The sequence below is a fragment of the Falco naumanni genome, chromosome 8 (assembly GCF_017639655.2).
Source record: "Falco naumanni isolate bFalNau1 chromosome 8, bFalNau1.pat, whole genome shotgun sequence".
NCBI classification, from domain to species: Eukaryota; Metazoa; Chordata; class Aves; order Falconiformes; family Falconidae; genus Falco; species Falco naumanni.
The window spans coordinates 36,045,959-36,060,333 of NC_054061.1; the positions used below are offsets into that span (position 1 = coordinate 36,045,959).

Genomic DNA, 14,375 nt, shown 5'->3' on the forward strand with positions numbered 1-14,375 from the left:
ACAGCATAGGTACCAGCACTGCTGTGCATTCCCGCATTCTTCACATTACGCTCATGGACAAAAGCGATGTATTGTCCGTCTGCAGTGCGGGTCCTCGGCGGGGCCCACGCGTCCCACAGGCTTCCACCACGTTGACAGCGGTCGGCAGCGTCAAAGGGCCTGGATTATTGGGGAGTGGGAGGGGGCACAATTAGTAAACAGCCATGGGTGAGAAAGAGGGTGGAAAAGTAAAGCAAAAGTAAAGACAAGAAGATTGATGTGAAAAGGCAAGGAAAAGGGCATTGCTGGAAGGTAAATACTGAAGGAAAGAGACATGCAAGTATGTGTGTACATGACGACACTGTCAAATAAACCCCTTTTCTGCTCAGTATCATGCACATTTTTGTAGAATTTTCAAACAAGTTAAGCTGATGTATATATTGTCTACACTTACCAAATCAAAAGCACTTCATATTTCAATGCACTTCACAAAACTGAGCAAGAACCACGTGCATTTTACAAATGAGAGAAAACAATATGATGGAGGAACAGAGCTCCCAAGCATATAGGACGTTTGCAGGAAGCTGAAAGGGTTTAAGTGGCAGCTCTAAACGTACACCTGAAACAAGCATCTATAAGCAACACCAGATTTCAAACTCATTGGAAAAATGTAGACTCCAATGCAAGTTAAGAAAAGGAGAAGAAAATAGAAACTCAGAAACATGAGCATTCCTGTGCAGGGGCAAACAGTACAGCACATGCAAATCATTCACAATTTAGGTTACTAAGAGACTGAATACTACTGAAGGAGCTGACTGTAGCTGTACTTGATTAACATAAAAAATTTAGTTGGAAAAAGAGCCTTTTTTAAAAAGGTCACAAAACTAAGACTGTTTTCTAATTTTGCATATGAGGGTATAACGGTTTGTAAATTTTAAATTTTGAATTCCAAAAATCAAAACCACAGAAATGCTGTGCACAGTTGTGGCTGGTCTATACCGCAGTTGGCATAAAGTCCTCCAAAAGCTAAAAAGAAGAGCAGGGAAGATCACTCATCACTTCAAACAGTTTTGAAAAATATTTTTATGCAGGAGCCCTTTGCTAGAAAACTGTAACCCTTTAGGCACAAGCATCTCCAAAGCAGCAGGGATAAGCAATTTACTAAAATAGTCAAATTTTAAAACTTTAAGAAATGGACAATGATCTGTTAGCTGTTGTCTGTGTCGTATTAGGATCCTTCATTGGTATGTTTTAGAAGAGGCTGATACAAGGTACAGTCAGTATCAAAAAAAATGCTTGTAAAAAAGCACTCTGGGAAACTATTCAAGCAAGGAAACACCCAAAACAAACAAATACTCCTTCAGTTTAATGTAAACTTCTCTATTTAATGACCCAAATCTAAACAAAATGGAAACATTGTTGCCGTTCACCTAGAGGGGTCCTAGACAGCCACCTGCTTGAATTCCAGCTTCTCATGTCTAGAAAGCCCCACAGCACTGCCAGGACAGCCAAGCAGCCAGCACATGAGTTGGAAGATGACAGTGTTAAGGCTGGGAAGCAGAAAAGCATGCAGGATTTACAACAGCTGTAAATGATTAACGCTCAGGCATAGTCCTCCTTTAGAAAAGGGAGAGAATTCATATAAAGGTCACTCATGGGTAAATTCAGAGTTTTGTTTTTTGCCAAGTATGCTGAGGAGGTGACCTGTGAATACTGAAGGCCCCAATCCTCAACAGTTCATTACACTATTTTCCCATTTTGTTGGGAAAGCAAAAAAAACCCCAAAACAAACAAACAAAAAAAAGCACAACCCCCCCCCCCCTACTTTCTCCACAATAAGGAAAAAAATATTATTAAACCTTTGTCTCCTGTCCTATTTTAGCACAGAAACAGCTTATTGAGAAAAGACTAAAATTAGACAGACACTGATTTTGTTTTAGGCTTCTCAGCCTTGCAACTAATATTCCAGACTATTTCCAGACGATGCAAACCAGTACAGTTTTCCTGTACTGACAATTTTACAGGAATGAAGCAAAGGGGGAAAAAAAAAAAAAAAAAAGACACTACAATCCTTCTTATCTACAAAGTACTTTATACAATCTGGCACAATTGCTGTTGGCAGCTGCAGAATTAGCATTTTAAATTAAAGGAAACATTGATATTAGGAAGGGATCTAAGCTGCAAGGTAGCCAATACAGGCATCTGCCAAGCAGAGCACAGAAACTCATGAGGTCGGGGCCTTACTTCTAAACCCCTTCAATCTAACCATCTGCAGAACTCCAGTCCAGAGACTTTGGTGTTCTCAACAATCCTTGGCAGACTCTCTCTAAAAGAAGACTATTTTTTTTGACAGAAAGCAAAGATAATTCATGCAGAAACAGGCCAATTTAAGACAGCAGCAGCTGAAAAGAGATCTCGTTAGCAGCATCGAGACACCAAGACTCCAAGATGCAATAGCCAAGTCACAGCCCCACAACAAATATATAGTTCTGGCAATTATATTAACCTAACCCCCACCTCCCACCTAGGAAACCAGAATGTAGCTCAATTGCTGACTCAGCTCCAAACTGTTGTCTTCTTCCTACAGCTGGATTTGCCCTTTATTACAAGTAGCACTGTTTCCAGTGAACACATTAAAACCTCTTTGCCAGAAGACTACTGCCTTCAATAATAATGCTATATCTCTAAGAAACGTAACACGTATGCAGTACAAGCATTAAGTGTAATGCTTAATGACTCAAATGTAATACTTGATGACTCCATTAAAACGTGTCAATTGTCAAGAAGCTTGTTTTCTTTACGGCACGCTGTTTTGGGTTACATGCAGATGTATTTTATATTCACTCCCACTCTTCTATAGAAAGACTACATACTGCGGCAGCTGGCATGTAAGCTTAGATTCCTTGACAACGTTAAGACAGACAGGCTCAAGTTCTTAATCCCAAAACAGGTGTACCAAGACCAAAACTGAAACAGATTGGCTACAGAGTCCTCTCTGCTTCTGAACAGAAGCAGTGAGATTTCAATAAGCAACAGAAGCCTTGTAAACACTAGCAAGAACGCTAGCACGAATCACACCCAAGAGCAGCTGTTTGGAGCAAGAGTCAAACATTTCCATCAAAGAAAATACTGGTTACTAGCACACATCTTGCAATTAGACCAAAAGAATAAAAATAAAACCATACTCAGAATGCTGAAGAATAAAGAAACCACCACCTTTCACCCACCACCACGGAAGGAATTGAGCGATCAACAGGATCTCACCATAGACAAGCACAGATTTCAGATACTAGACAAATCAAGGGCAAAAGAAAGAAAACCAGTATTTATCACAGGTTCTGATTGAAATTTCAATAAAATGCAACACATAAAGCAGAATTACCATCCCCTTTATAATCCCAAACCCATAGTATTAGAAGTCTTTAATCAAGAAGTTTTACAATATTAAAGTACAGTTGTTATTGCAGTGTTGGAAACAGATATCATTTACTTTTAAGAGGTACTGAAGCAAAGCAGGTTCATATGCCCAACAATGGGAGAAGGACCTTTTCTCTTGAGGGCTGAAACTGCTTAGGATAAGAGCTTTTGTCTTGCTCCATTCCATTGCTGCTGCTCATGAAGAGTCTTGCAGAAACCAGAATTACCCTTCTAGGATAAGCCATACTGCCTCTGAATGCACAAGAAGCTGAAAAAGTTAAGATGACATGTGCAGAAGTACTGGCTTGATATTATGTCAGTTTTGGCTTTGAAATACCTTTGCAATACAGAATTACTTTAAGATAAATGATATGTACATTTATCTTCAAACAAATTGTCCTCATTTTGAGATGGATCCAATCCATAAAACTAATAATCTGGTTACATGAAATCAAAGCTCTTATCTTCAGCTTGTGTCATTTTCCTCAAGCTCCCATTCTACCGAAGATAATGAAAAAAATCAGCTTGCCCATTTTAAAAAGTTCAAAAGATGGTTCACAAGGATACTGGTTTACAAGGTTCTGCATTTTGTTAAGGATCAGGCCAAGTCCTTGGGCCCCATGGTACCAAGCAAAGGGTTACAAGGAGTATTATGGCAAATGAGAAGGACCCAGCTCTCTCCAAGGCTTGAAAATGGTGTTCCCAATTTAATCATATCTTCAGCCCCTGAAGAATTTTTCTTTTGGTTGGCAGTGACTAAGCCTGTTGTCCTCACCTCCCCACACTACATTCACAGAAACAAATCAGCTGCATCACCGTTAACTTGACTGTCAACTTGTGTTAAAGATACAAGGATGGCAGCTTATTTAAGTGCAGATAAAGAAACAGCCACTTGAATCATGCATAAGCAAGCTAAATTCATTTTCCAGCAAAGCAGAACGTACCACTTCTTGTCTTGCTGGCTGGCTCCTGGGCTCCTTGGGAGGTTTTCTATTTCCACTAAGATTGGGGCAGAAGGAACTGCTGTTAAGACAGGTAGGTTTGGCTTTGCATTCCAGCTCTTCGGAGAAAGGATATAAGTTAGTTAGTTATGATACACACATTAATAAAGTGACGACACGTTACACACAGCAAAACATATCACCACCTCTCCTTATGCACAAAGCTAAAGTGAGGCTGTTGTCTTCCCTTGCTTCCACAGCAACGGATACCTATGCCCAGTCATTTCCAGTACCGCACACAGTATGAGGATCATAATGAATCCAAAGCTGCTCAAAGATTTCAGTAAAAAGCTACAGCCTGCTGTGTCCAACTCTTTCCTTCTGTAGGTAACTGCAATAAGCTGGCACCTTTGGGTTGCAGGCCTTTGGACTGCCATTTGAAACATAACTACTCCTGAAAAAAAAAACCAACTCCTTTTGCACAGAATGCAAAAAGGCTGAGCAGAGCAGCAATCTATCCATCAGCAGAGATTGAGTATTTTAATGTCAAAACAAACCATAATCCTGTTTCTACCAATATGTGACCCTTTCCGTTGCACTCAGCATCTGAAATGCTCCAGAAAGAGAAATAGGGCCTTTTCAAATTCCAAGTCCTGTTTTTTTGGTACTCGGAAGCAGCATTACTTTTACACTAACATCCCTTTTCAGTGAAACAAGGTGTTCTGTGTACAAGTGCTGAAGGGACAGGTGTCTCCGAGCTCCTTCTCAGACTCAGAGAACACTGATTTTTTTCTAACAATGCGTTCTTCAATTTGCAGGGGCATCCCCCTTTCAGAGAAAAAAATACTGTAACCAAGCATCAACATAGGTGTTGATGAATTTCCACACCCCTCCCCCAGACATTATGAACTCTCACACAAAGGTACTCTGTGTACCTATAAAAATCTGTATCTATAAATAGCAGTTTCTATAGTACTGCCCCATGGGGTATCTTCCTTGCTCCAGCTAAATTAACTTATTATCTTGCTTGCAAATTAGCAGCCATTTCTTGGCATGCAATTTAGTAGTTAACTGTTTTTAACTTTCAAGTGGTCAATCACTGGATTTTAAGAATGAATAACAAAATCCTCAAATCTGCTGAAATACATGAAAACTGCCTTTAAAAAGAATAAGAGGATCCTTACTTGTGATCCATTAGTTTGGTGGGTAACAGCATTGTTTGCAGTACTGAAAGACAAAAAGATATTTAAATCAGAATCAGATGAACAAACTATTTTTGCAGGCTGGCAGAGCTGCAAAGATTTTCAGAAAGCACAAAGTGTAACAAAGATCTTTCCATAGTACTTAACTGTTCTCAAAAGAAAACTTAAAAAAACTTATTTTTCAGGTCAGCTGCCTCATTGTAGGTAACTAAGGGTATTACTTTGTTTTTTATTTGTTCAAGTTGAGTTGTTTAGTTTAGAAACTGATTCAGCAGTAAGGCAGGGCACTTGTAAAGTAAAACAGATACAGTTTTAGTTAAACACTCAGCAATACATGACATTGTCGAAACCTCACATACATGCTGTAGATACTATGTTCCATACTAGGGCTCTTCTGATTTGAAGTTTCAAAGCTTAGCAGAAAAATAAGTTTCTTCTGTATGTGTAACCTCTACTGGACTGTATTACTCCTTCTGAGTCTCAAAAGCAGCCATTCAAAATTAGGTGCACAGCAACTCAGCATAGTTTTGATAATAATTTTATCTTATTAATTATGTAATACAGTTAATAAATTAAATAAGACCCACATCCCTAGTTCTGATGATTTCTGAATCTGTAAGAGACATTTCCTATTTTCACACATTTAAGAGACTTAAAAACATTAACACCCTGCACAATAATTATACATTATTAATCTCATGCAAAGCAAACTTTTTTCCAGACTTCTAATCTTTTTAAAAATGGTTCCAGTTGATTTACAGTTTGGACAATAGCTACCCAACCTGACAATTCAAATAGATTTCTGTATCTACTTCAGTGATTCTTCAGAATTATTTTACTTAAATACCATAATGTCGTAACAAAACAACCTGTTCCTTGCCTGTTTCCCAATGTCACACTCTCTCTATTGAGAGAACGTGGAGGTTATCACAGATTAGAGCACATTTAACAGAATATTAAGGAACGCCTTCTGGGTAGCACATTCCCCTCTGCTGAGTTAACACAAAAGAATGGAACAACATACATCTTTCATGATGCATTTCAATTAGCAAGGGTTGAGTGTAGAGTTTCAGAAATGGCATAAATTGCTCTGGAGACTAGCGTAACAGTGCCACACCTAGGTGCAGATCAGAAGATGGCCGTCTTATCAGAAAGAGAAACTGCATATGAAGTTTCTCTTCCCACTCTCAGAATGACCTAACCAGCATGAAACTCTGAGCAGGGCATGACAACACAGCACGATGAGAGCACTAGATGACAGCACTAGTTAAGCACACAGTCACATTTTGCATGCAGAGGATCCTTAAGCACTTTAATGACACCCAGCTCTGAAGAGTACTTTCCCATTCTATAAAAAGAAGAGACAATACAGGTCACAAAGACAGAGACACTGCCATTAAAGTAACTGCAGCCTTGTCCCCACACTTCCTAGACTTCTCCCCCTCTCATGCAAGAATCAACCTTGCTGCTACAAACAGAAAACGTGCGGCTGTATTAAGCCTGTTCTTTTGAAATGTTATTTCAACACTCCTTACCCCGCTCCTGAATATCATGATGCTTAATATCTACAAGTATCTACTTTCTAAAAATAATTTGCCTGCAATCGATCATTGCAATGTTCTTAAGTTATTAGGGCAAAGGACAGAAATCAGAACTGACTTAGTTCCTTCACTACCAGGTAGTTCTTTTTAGCCTGGTTTCCTCTCTTCCCTTAAGGACAGTTATGAAAACTGTACGATTCAGATTCATATAAGTAATTTACATTGCAACAGCAAGTATAAACCTACACAAGCAGAAAGACTCTAATCTAGGTATAGAAATTAAGAACCAAAAGTCTTCCCTCTCAGTGCTGATCACGAATAATTTAGTATCCATATATAAAATATTTAAGTAAATGAGAATAAATGCAAATATAGTACAGAATATGAATTGCTTATTTTACTGTATTTTCCCTGTCTATGTCCTTCACTTGATTATGTATTTTAGTCACATACCCAGAACAGGCAGATTTCAGAAAGAAGACATCCTCACATGCTTTTACCTGATCTCTTTACACGGCAGCACACGAAACTACAGCTCATATCCAGCAAGAATCACAGCTAGTCATAAACAAACCTCTTTGCCTGCTAGTAAGCAAGTCTGGCAAAATCTTCTGTCTGACAGCAACACATGAGCTTTGCTTTGAACAGTAGGTTTTATGTAAAGCAAACAAACACAAAACCCACAGCAAAACCACACTTAAGACCTACGTATAACTAATCTTGTAACACATGCTCAAATACAGGTGGCAAACAAAGAGAAATTTAAATACTGGGTTGTATCTTACCTTGTTTCTTCAAGTTTAGCAGCATGTGCTGCAAAAATATAAAGTGTTAATTAAAATTTAATTTATAATTAGGTTATCAGTTAAATACTCAGTATATTATTAATAAAAATAATATAGCACTGCCTAAAAGTAGGCAACTAAATGAAGAAAAGGTTACATGTATCCCATGTATAATGTGTAAAAAACAAAATTCTAAATTGGAAAAATAAAAGAAGAATTCTGAAGAACAAACCAAAGAGTCAGATTTAAGCAAGTATTTACAAGTATGCACGGGAGGTCACACTTGACCTATACAAGAGCAGGAATAAGAGACAAGGTATCACATGCTGTCAGGGTGCGACAACAGAGTGCAACTCCTAAGAACAATGAAAAAAAAATCTCAATTGCAAAAATTTCAAACTTGATTCACAAATTTCAAATATTAACATTAATATACTGTTGTTTCCTGGGCCCAAGATTTCCGTCGTCATACGGAGACCTACTGTGCAATATTCATGGGTGTTTCACCTGCTAGGCAAGCTATAATTATATGCTCTGGACACAAGCCTTCTCTGATAAATACATGTGCACTCCCAAAGCAGCCAAAGAAAACTTGATTTTGAAAATTCAGAAGGGCAAACAGCTACAAGAACTCCTACCCAGAAATTTTAAAGGGTATGAAGACCTGATTCTCACAGTGGATTATACTTCTCAGAATGGAAGGCCTTTTACCTTTCATTTGCAGTGTTCGTCTTGAGTATCTCTTGCTGGGCCTTCTTTCAAAGGATGCCGATCTCCTTGCCTTGTTGGTCTTGGTGGTTTGATACTCTGTTTTCCCACTAATAAAGTAATATAAAAGTAAAAAACAACAAAATAAATCAATTATTTTTAAATGACAGAATACTGACACTGCTCATCAAAACATAACATTTCTATTTTAAATTCATAGATTAATCATCTGATCTCATTTCTATTAAGAATTTCCAAACTTAACACCTTAGAAGGCCTTTCACAAAAAGTTTTACAAGCATCCTAACCTTCACATTTTCCCAAGACCAAAGGCTGAAGCAATGACTCCTTAAACATAAAGTTGCTGAAAAAGCACATTTTCCCTTTGCATATTTCTGTGTTCACAGCGCACGTGGTTTGGGAGAAGTTGAAAATTCTAGGAGAGTAAAGCTTAAGGGTGTTGCCAAAGGTCATAGAGAAACATGGTAATACGACTAAAATCCAGCATCTAGATGCTCTTGTTCCCAGGCAAGTCTTTTTTCCCCCAAGTTTGGCCAGACTCTGCCCCCAGGGCAGTAGCAGCCTCACGTACTGCGGACTCCTTGGTACCACTGATCCTTTCTAGAGCAGACTAGATGGTATTGCTACAGTTGCTGGAAATGGAAGCCAAGTATATACGTATTGCCTGGGGTCATGCCAAACCCCCTTCCATATGTTCTCACCAACTCTGGTGGGGCAACTGACAGCATCCTGCAGACCAGTCTGGGACCACAAGCTATTCGGAAGTCTGTTACATGCTCTGGTAGTGCCTAACATTATCTTGGGCTTCTGAAGTACTACCATCACTCAAACAGGATGTTTTGAGTCAGGAACTCAAGTCAAAAGACGTGCAATGTCCCCAGCTCTGCAAATCTATCATCCACCCTCTACGGTTCATTTAAAAAAAGGCAGGTTTTCAAGATTAAGTGATCTATAAACCACAATGTACCGTAAAACAAATAATGCAACTCACTCATCGAGAAATGACACTTGCAAGCTATGTCCTAGGTGAAAGAATACCAAGTTCTCTCCCGTTTCCATGTATAACCCAAGAAAAGCCAGAAATGACAGAAGGTAAGTGCTAAATGACAGATGACACTGACCTGTATCGGAACCGGGATCCTAATCGAATGAAGCCTGATCGACTTGAGCTTTTTTGGACAGGACCTCGGAGCCGGAAGAAGGCATGATGTTCCACTGCACATTTCCACAAGTGTTTGCAGGCTTTGGGATGATCCAGTCTAAAGACAAAAGTGTGCTCCTGCTCCTTTCCCTTAAACACACAAAGCATACTGGTGATTTACAGGGGGCTTGAATAACTCAAAGCTACATAAAAAGCCAAATAAAAGTTTTCTATGAGTTCTGAAACGTATGCTTAATTTTAGGCAGAAAAATTAGCCTTTTCAGTAGCTGCTGAACAATTAGGAACAATTCTGGCACCTGCTTAAGGAATTCATTCCATTAAATATGGTACATGGACTTTTTAAAACTTTCTTACACAATGCATACCGTTTCCAAATAATCTGGTCTACACTAGTTTCACATGGTATTCCTCTTTTAAAAACAGCTGAGAAAAAAAGTAATTTGAGCCTACTTATTTTATACTTCAGTCCCCTCACACCCCTCCTCCCCCCAAGTCACAATGAAAAATCTTGCAAGGCATTTGCATTAATTCTCAAAACATAAATATAAAGAAAGAGATCAGGAGTATGTAAACTAGTACTGTATAATCAAGACCGAGATGTAACTAAACAGATAGTTATCTACCTGTTCATCATCTTCAACAACAACTAGAGTGAGTTTGTTCTTCTTGAAGTCAAGCCTTGTTATCTTTGGCCTGCAAGACGAACAGAAAAAGCAGCTTACATCTAACTCTGTTAGTAACTCAGAGAGGTTGGTTCAACATGCTGGTCCCAAGCCTCTCAACCAAATACTTTTTTTTCTGCTTTTGTGGATATTTTAAGTTCACGCAGTAGGGCTTGATTATACCGTGGATATCAAATATATCACTTCAAAATTTAACACTTAATTAGAAACCTTAAAGAGAAGAAGTCAGCAACTTCTAAAGAGAAAATTCTATCAGAACTTAAAAATTACTTGAGTTGAAATCAAACTCCACCCATATACTCCTGCTTGCCTACTCTTCCACAAGCCCACAAAATTGAACTCAGAAAGAAACAAAGGCAGGCCAAAATAACCCTGCTTCATCGAAAAAATGTAAATCACAGGAGTTGATCTGAAATATATTGCACAGTGATGACTGTTTCAGAACATCCCAGCCACAGTGAACAACATGAACATGACATGACACAAAAATGCAAACACCTTCCCTCCCTCCTGCCCACCAGAAAAATACCCAGAATTAATAGTGGAGGAACAAGACACACAGATAACATTTCTGCTACAAAGTGAGTAATTATCTGAGAAGTTTTTAAAATTGGACTGAGCTAACGCAAACTAACTATTCACACAATGAAATTTCACCTCATTATCTGCCTATTCTTTGTGTACAGTTTTGAAAGACTGGATGGATGTTACAGAATAAAGCACTTAAAAATCCATAAATGCCTGTGTACCCAGACCCAAATATGCTAGCTAGAAAGTTCTCTACCTTGTGTTTTACGCAATATAAAGTTCTGTGAAATTTCATCAGAATGCTTCTAAGAAACCATGGGATGTTATTCAATTATTTGACAAAGCAGCATATCTTCACAAAATCTAAATGAAGCTGTCTATCTCCTGACCATATATAGATCTGGTTTGGGGTGGGGGTTGGTGTGTTTGGTTTTTTGGGTTTTGTTTGTTTGTTTTGCATTAGTTCTTACTGATGGGCAGAAAGGGACATTTCTGCCCTTTACTGGGCACAGAGACATTTTCTTAATGAAAAGCCTGCCCAGATGACGTTATACGTAAAAACTGCACTAGTAATACTACTTCTGCCTCTTTTTAAACAGTAAAATGTTAACACTTGGCTACAACATCTGAAGAAGCTTCATTTCACTGATTGAGTGCATATCCTATTTCCAAAGCAATCTAGTGCAAAATACAACAAACACACTATTAAAAAAAATAAAAACACCCCAAAGTTATTCCATCTTTTACTTGACTCTAGCATGTCACACATATACAGCCTATTAACATATCAACCAAGAACTTAAAAAAAAAAAAGGAAGACTATTTTAAGACAACATGAAAACACAGGCTACAGAATATTTCTGCGGGTACCTAGTATTCACGGTACCCTTATGTCCCAAACAAGTTGGGGTTTTTTTTGCAAGTACAAAAGAAACAAAAGACTAAAAATCTAAAATATATTTTAACCTGCAATCAGAGAGCTTACCAGAAAAACAAACCAATTTTTGTGTCTCCTTCAAAGACAAGAACTCCTGTAGGTGTTAGTCCCAGGCTGTAATCATTGCCATCTCTTGCCTAATTGCCACAAAATAAAGATTACGTTCATTTTGGCATTTGACTCTTTATCCAAATTACTGCAGTGATTAATGTAGCTTACTTGCCCAGTGTTACAATTAAACAAATATCTGCTTATTTTATGTAATAAAATCCTCATGTTTCAATGATCTCAATGCAATGGATTTTTCTAGTTGCAACCCTTCAATAAGGCTGACTAAACTGGGAAATTAAATTTTCTTGATTTGTCTGTGTAATAAGGAGCTCCTTGTGCAGTTCTCCGCACTTCCTTCTCCACAGGAGATCTATTTTTACTTGTAGTTCTTCAGCTGGTAGCTCACTGGACCCCAGCCAATTTTAATTTAATTACTATGATTTTCACATAGCTCCCAGTCTAAATACAAACTGTAGTACATATTGCCACACCAACCACATATTAAACACAGAGCAGATATGCTTGAATTTAAGTTATACCTTCTAGAAACGCATACGATAAAATGCAATGCTGATGCAAAGCCACATCATTGGTTACACAGTTTAGATGAGTATAATATTCCATTTTTTCCCCCTCAAAGCAAAACCAGTATTGGAATGTGGGACAAAACTAACGTATCATTTCCAAAGGTCACCATGCTGTAAACGTACCTTGACGATGTGCATGTCTACACCATACATTTCCAGCCACTTAGCTTTGTTTAGGTAATTAGTTTCAGCCTGTGCTGGTGTTTGCCCCCTGAAATAAATTTTTTGCTGTTAGGCTGATGCCTGAAAAAGTACAGAAAGGAAAACTGGTATATGAAGAAAGAAGAAAAGAAATTTCTGAAATTTGTGAAAAACTTAAACACTATTGACACTTGTTTGCTTTCACGAACATTAAGGTCACTTTTGTAAGTTTTAAACTGAAACTGCTGCTGCAAAAATTATGGCATTTCAAGATTCTGTACCTCATCATTTTACTCAGACCTTTGAAAATCTTCATTTTCCACATTATATCCTCTTACAAAATAGGATAGAACCACGTTAGAATTATGTTTCTGAACAAGACCATAGAAGAAGCATCAGCAGCATCTTTTTAATACATTCTCTTCACAGAAAAGCCAGCGCAAACATCTGGGCAGCATGCACTGAAAGATCTAGTACCTGCATTCCTTCCACTTCTCAAAAATGGCTAGCTCCATCTCTTCAGTCTGAGTGGGAACAAATCTGAACTCAGACACCAGTTCAGGGACATGTTCAGCAGGATCATAGTCTCCAAGTTCAGCTACAAAAGAACAGCATTGTCAAGCAATGTTCCCAGTAAACACAGTGGATCTCAACAGGAACTTCAGCATAGTTTTCTGGTTAATCTAAAATACTAGATTTCTTTTTGTGTTGTTCCTCCTCCAGTCCTCCCAATACTTGAAGTGTCAACTTTTTCAACATGGAAATTATGGACATTGAACAAACAGTTGTGTTGCCTGCACAAAAGCTTTGCATTAATTTTCACAAAGTGCTATTGATATATTCTTTACCAAGCTTCCTATAAATGCAAGTTACCAACATCCTTGCAACTCACTTTTTCTTTCTTGTGGAAAGTTTTCAACACTTTTACCAATGAAGTCTCTACTGAGACAACAGCTGACTAAGCTTACAATGGAATTTTGCCTTAAATTATTGAAACAAAATCTCTTTGAGATTTGAAAAAGCAAAATCAGTTCTGACACTGTTCAAAAAAGTATTTGTCCATTCTAAAAATAATTTTCTGGTTTTATGACCATAAATCTCCCTGTTCTGCTAAAATTACTCTGTCAGGGGCTCAATCCTCCAGCTATTATTTGTCGCTCTCCTTTTCATCCAAGAACATAATAAATGCCCTACTGGGTCAGTCAAATGGTTCACCTGGTCCATGGCTGCATGCTCAACAGGGGTAATAAGAGATGCTATTTAGGGAGCATACTGGAACACACTCGTCAATGGGTGTGCCACATCAAAAACACAACTTCCTTTTTCCACCAATGCTAACAAGTCTAGCTTTTACAGACTGATGCACATCTAAAATGCTGAAACTCACAGTTTATTAAAATATTATTATTTTTTATTTTATTTATTAAAATGTCCTGCTTTTCAGAGTCACTAAGCATTTGCTCCTCCCACTGATTTCCAGCAGCTTCTTAATGTTCAGCTCATATCCAAAAAATTAGGAATAAGTCTGTAACTTGGACCTTGGCTTTATGACACAGGCCAATAATTGCTCTGTCTGAGGAAAGAAACTACAGATGTTTGTAGAGGAAAAAAACAGTGACATCTTTGGGAAGACTTGGAAAAGTCAAACAAATACACATAGTATTCCATAGGTACAGAAACTACATGACCTAA

The 14,375-nt window shown here is 38.1% G+C and overlaps 1 protein-coding gene across 8 annotated transcripts in view; it reads right to left on the reverse strand.

The window, feature by feature from the left end:
- The window catches only part of EPB41L5 (erythrocyte membrane protein band 4.1 like 5), a 56,710-nt gene that overhangs the window by 18,845 nt on the left and 23,490 nt on the right, over positions 1–14,375 (reverse strand). For all 8 annotated transcript variants that reach the window (XM_040602856.1, XM_040602858.1, XM_040602859.1 and 5 more), the window contains exons 8-16: positions 13,161–13,281; positions 12,666–12,753; positions 11,953–12,041; positions 10,380–10,449; positions 9,716–9,885; positions 8,577–8,683; positions 7,866–7,893; positions 5,522–5,564; positions 4,341–4,456 (exon numbers count right to left, since the gene is read on the reverse strand). In XM_040602856.1, coding sequence (XP_040458790.1) covers positions 4,341–4,456; positions 5,522–5,564; positions 7,866–7,893; positions 8,577–8,683; positions 9,716–9,885; positions 10,380–10,449; positions 11,953–12,041; positions 12,666–12,753; positions 13,161–13,281 — 832 coding nt within the window. The remainder of the gene's footprint in view (positions 1–4,340; positions 4,457–5,521; positions 5,565–7,865; positions 7,894–8,576; positions 8,684–9,715; positions 9,886–10,379; positions 10,450–11,952; positions 12,042–12,665; positions 12,754–13,160; positions 13,282–14,375) is intronic.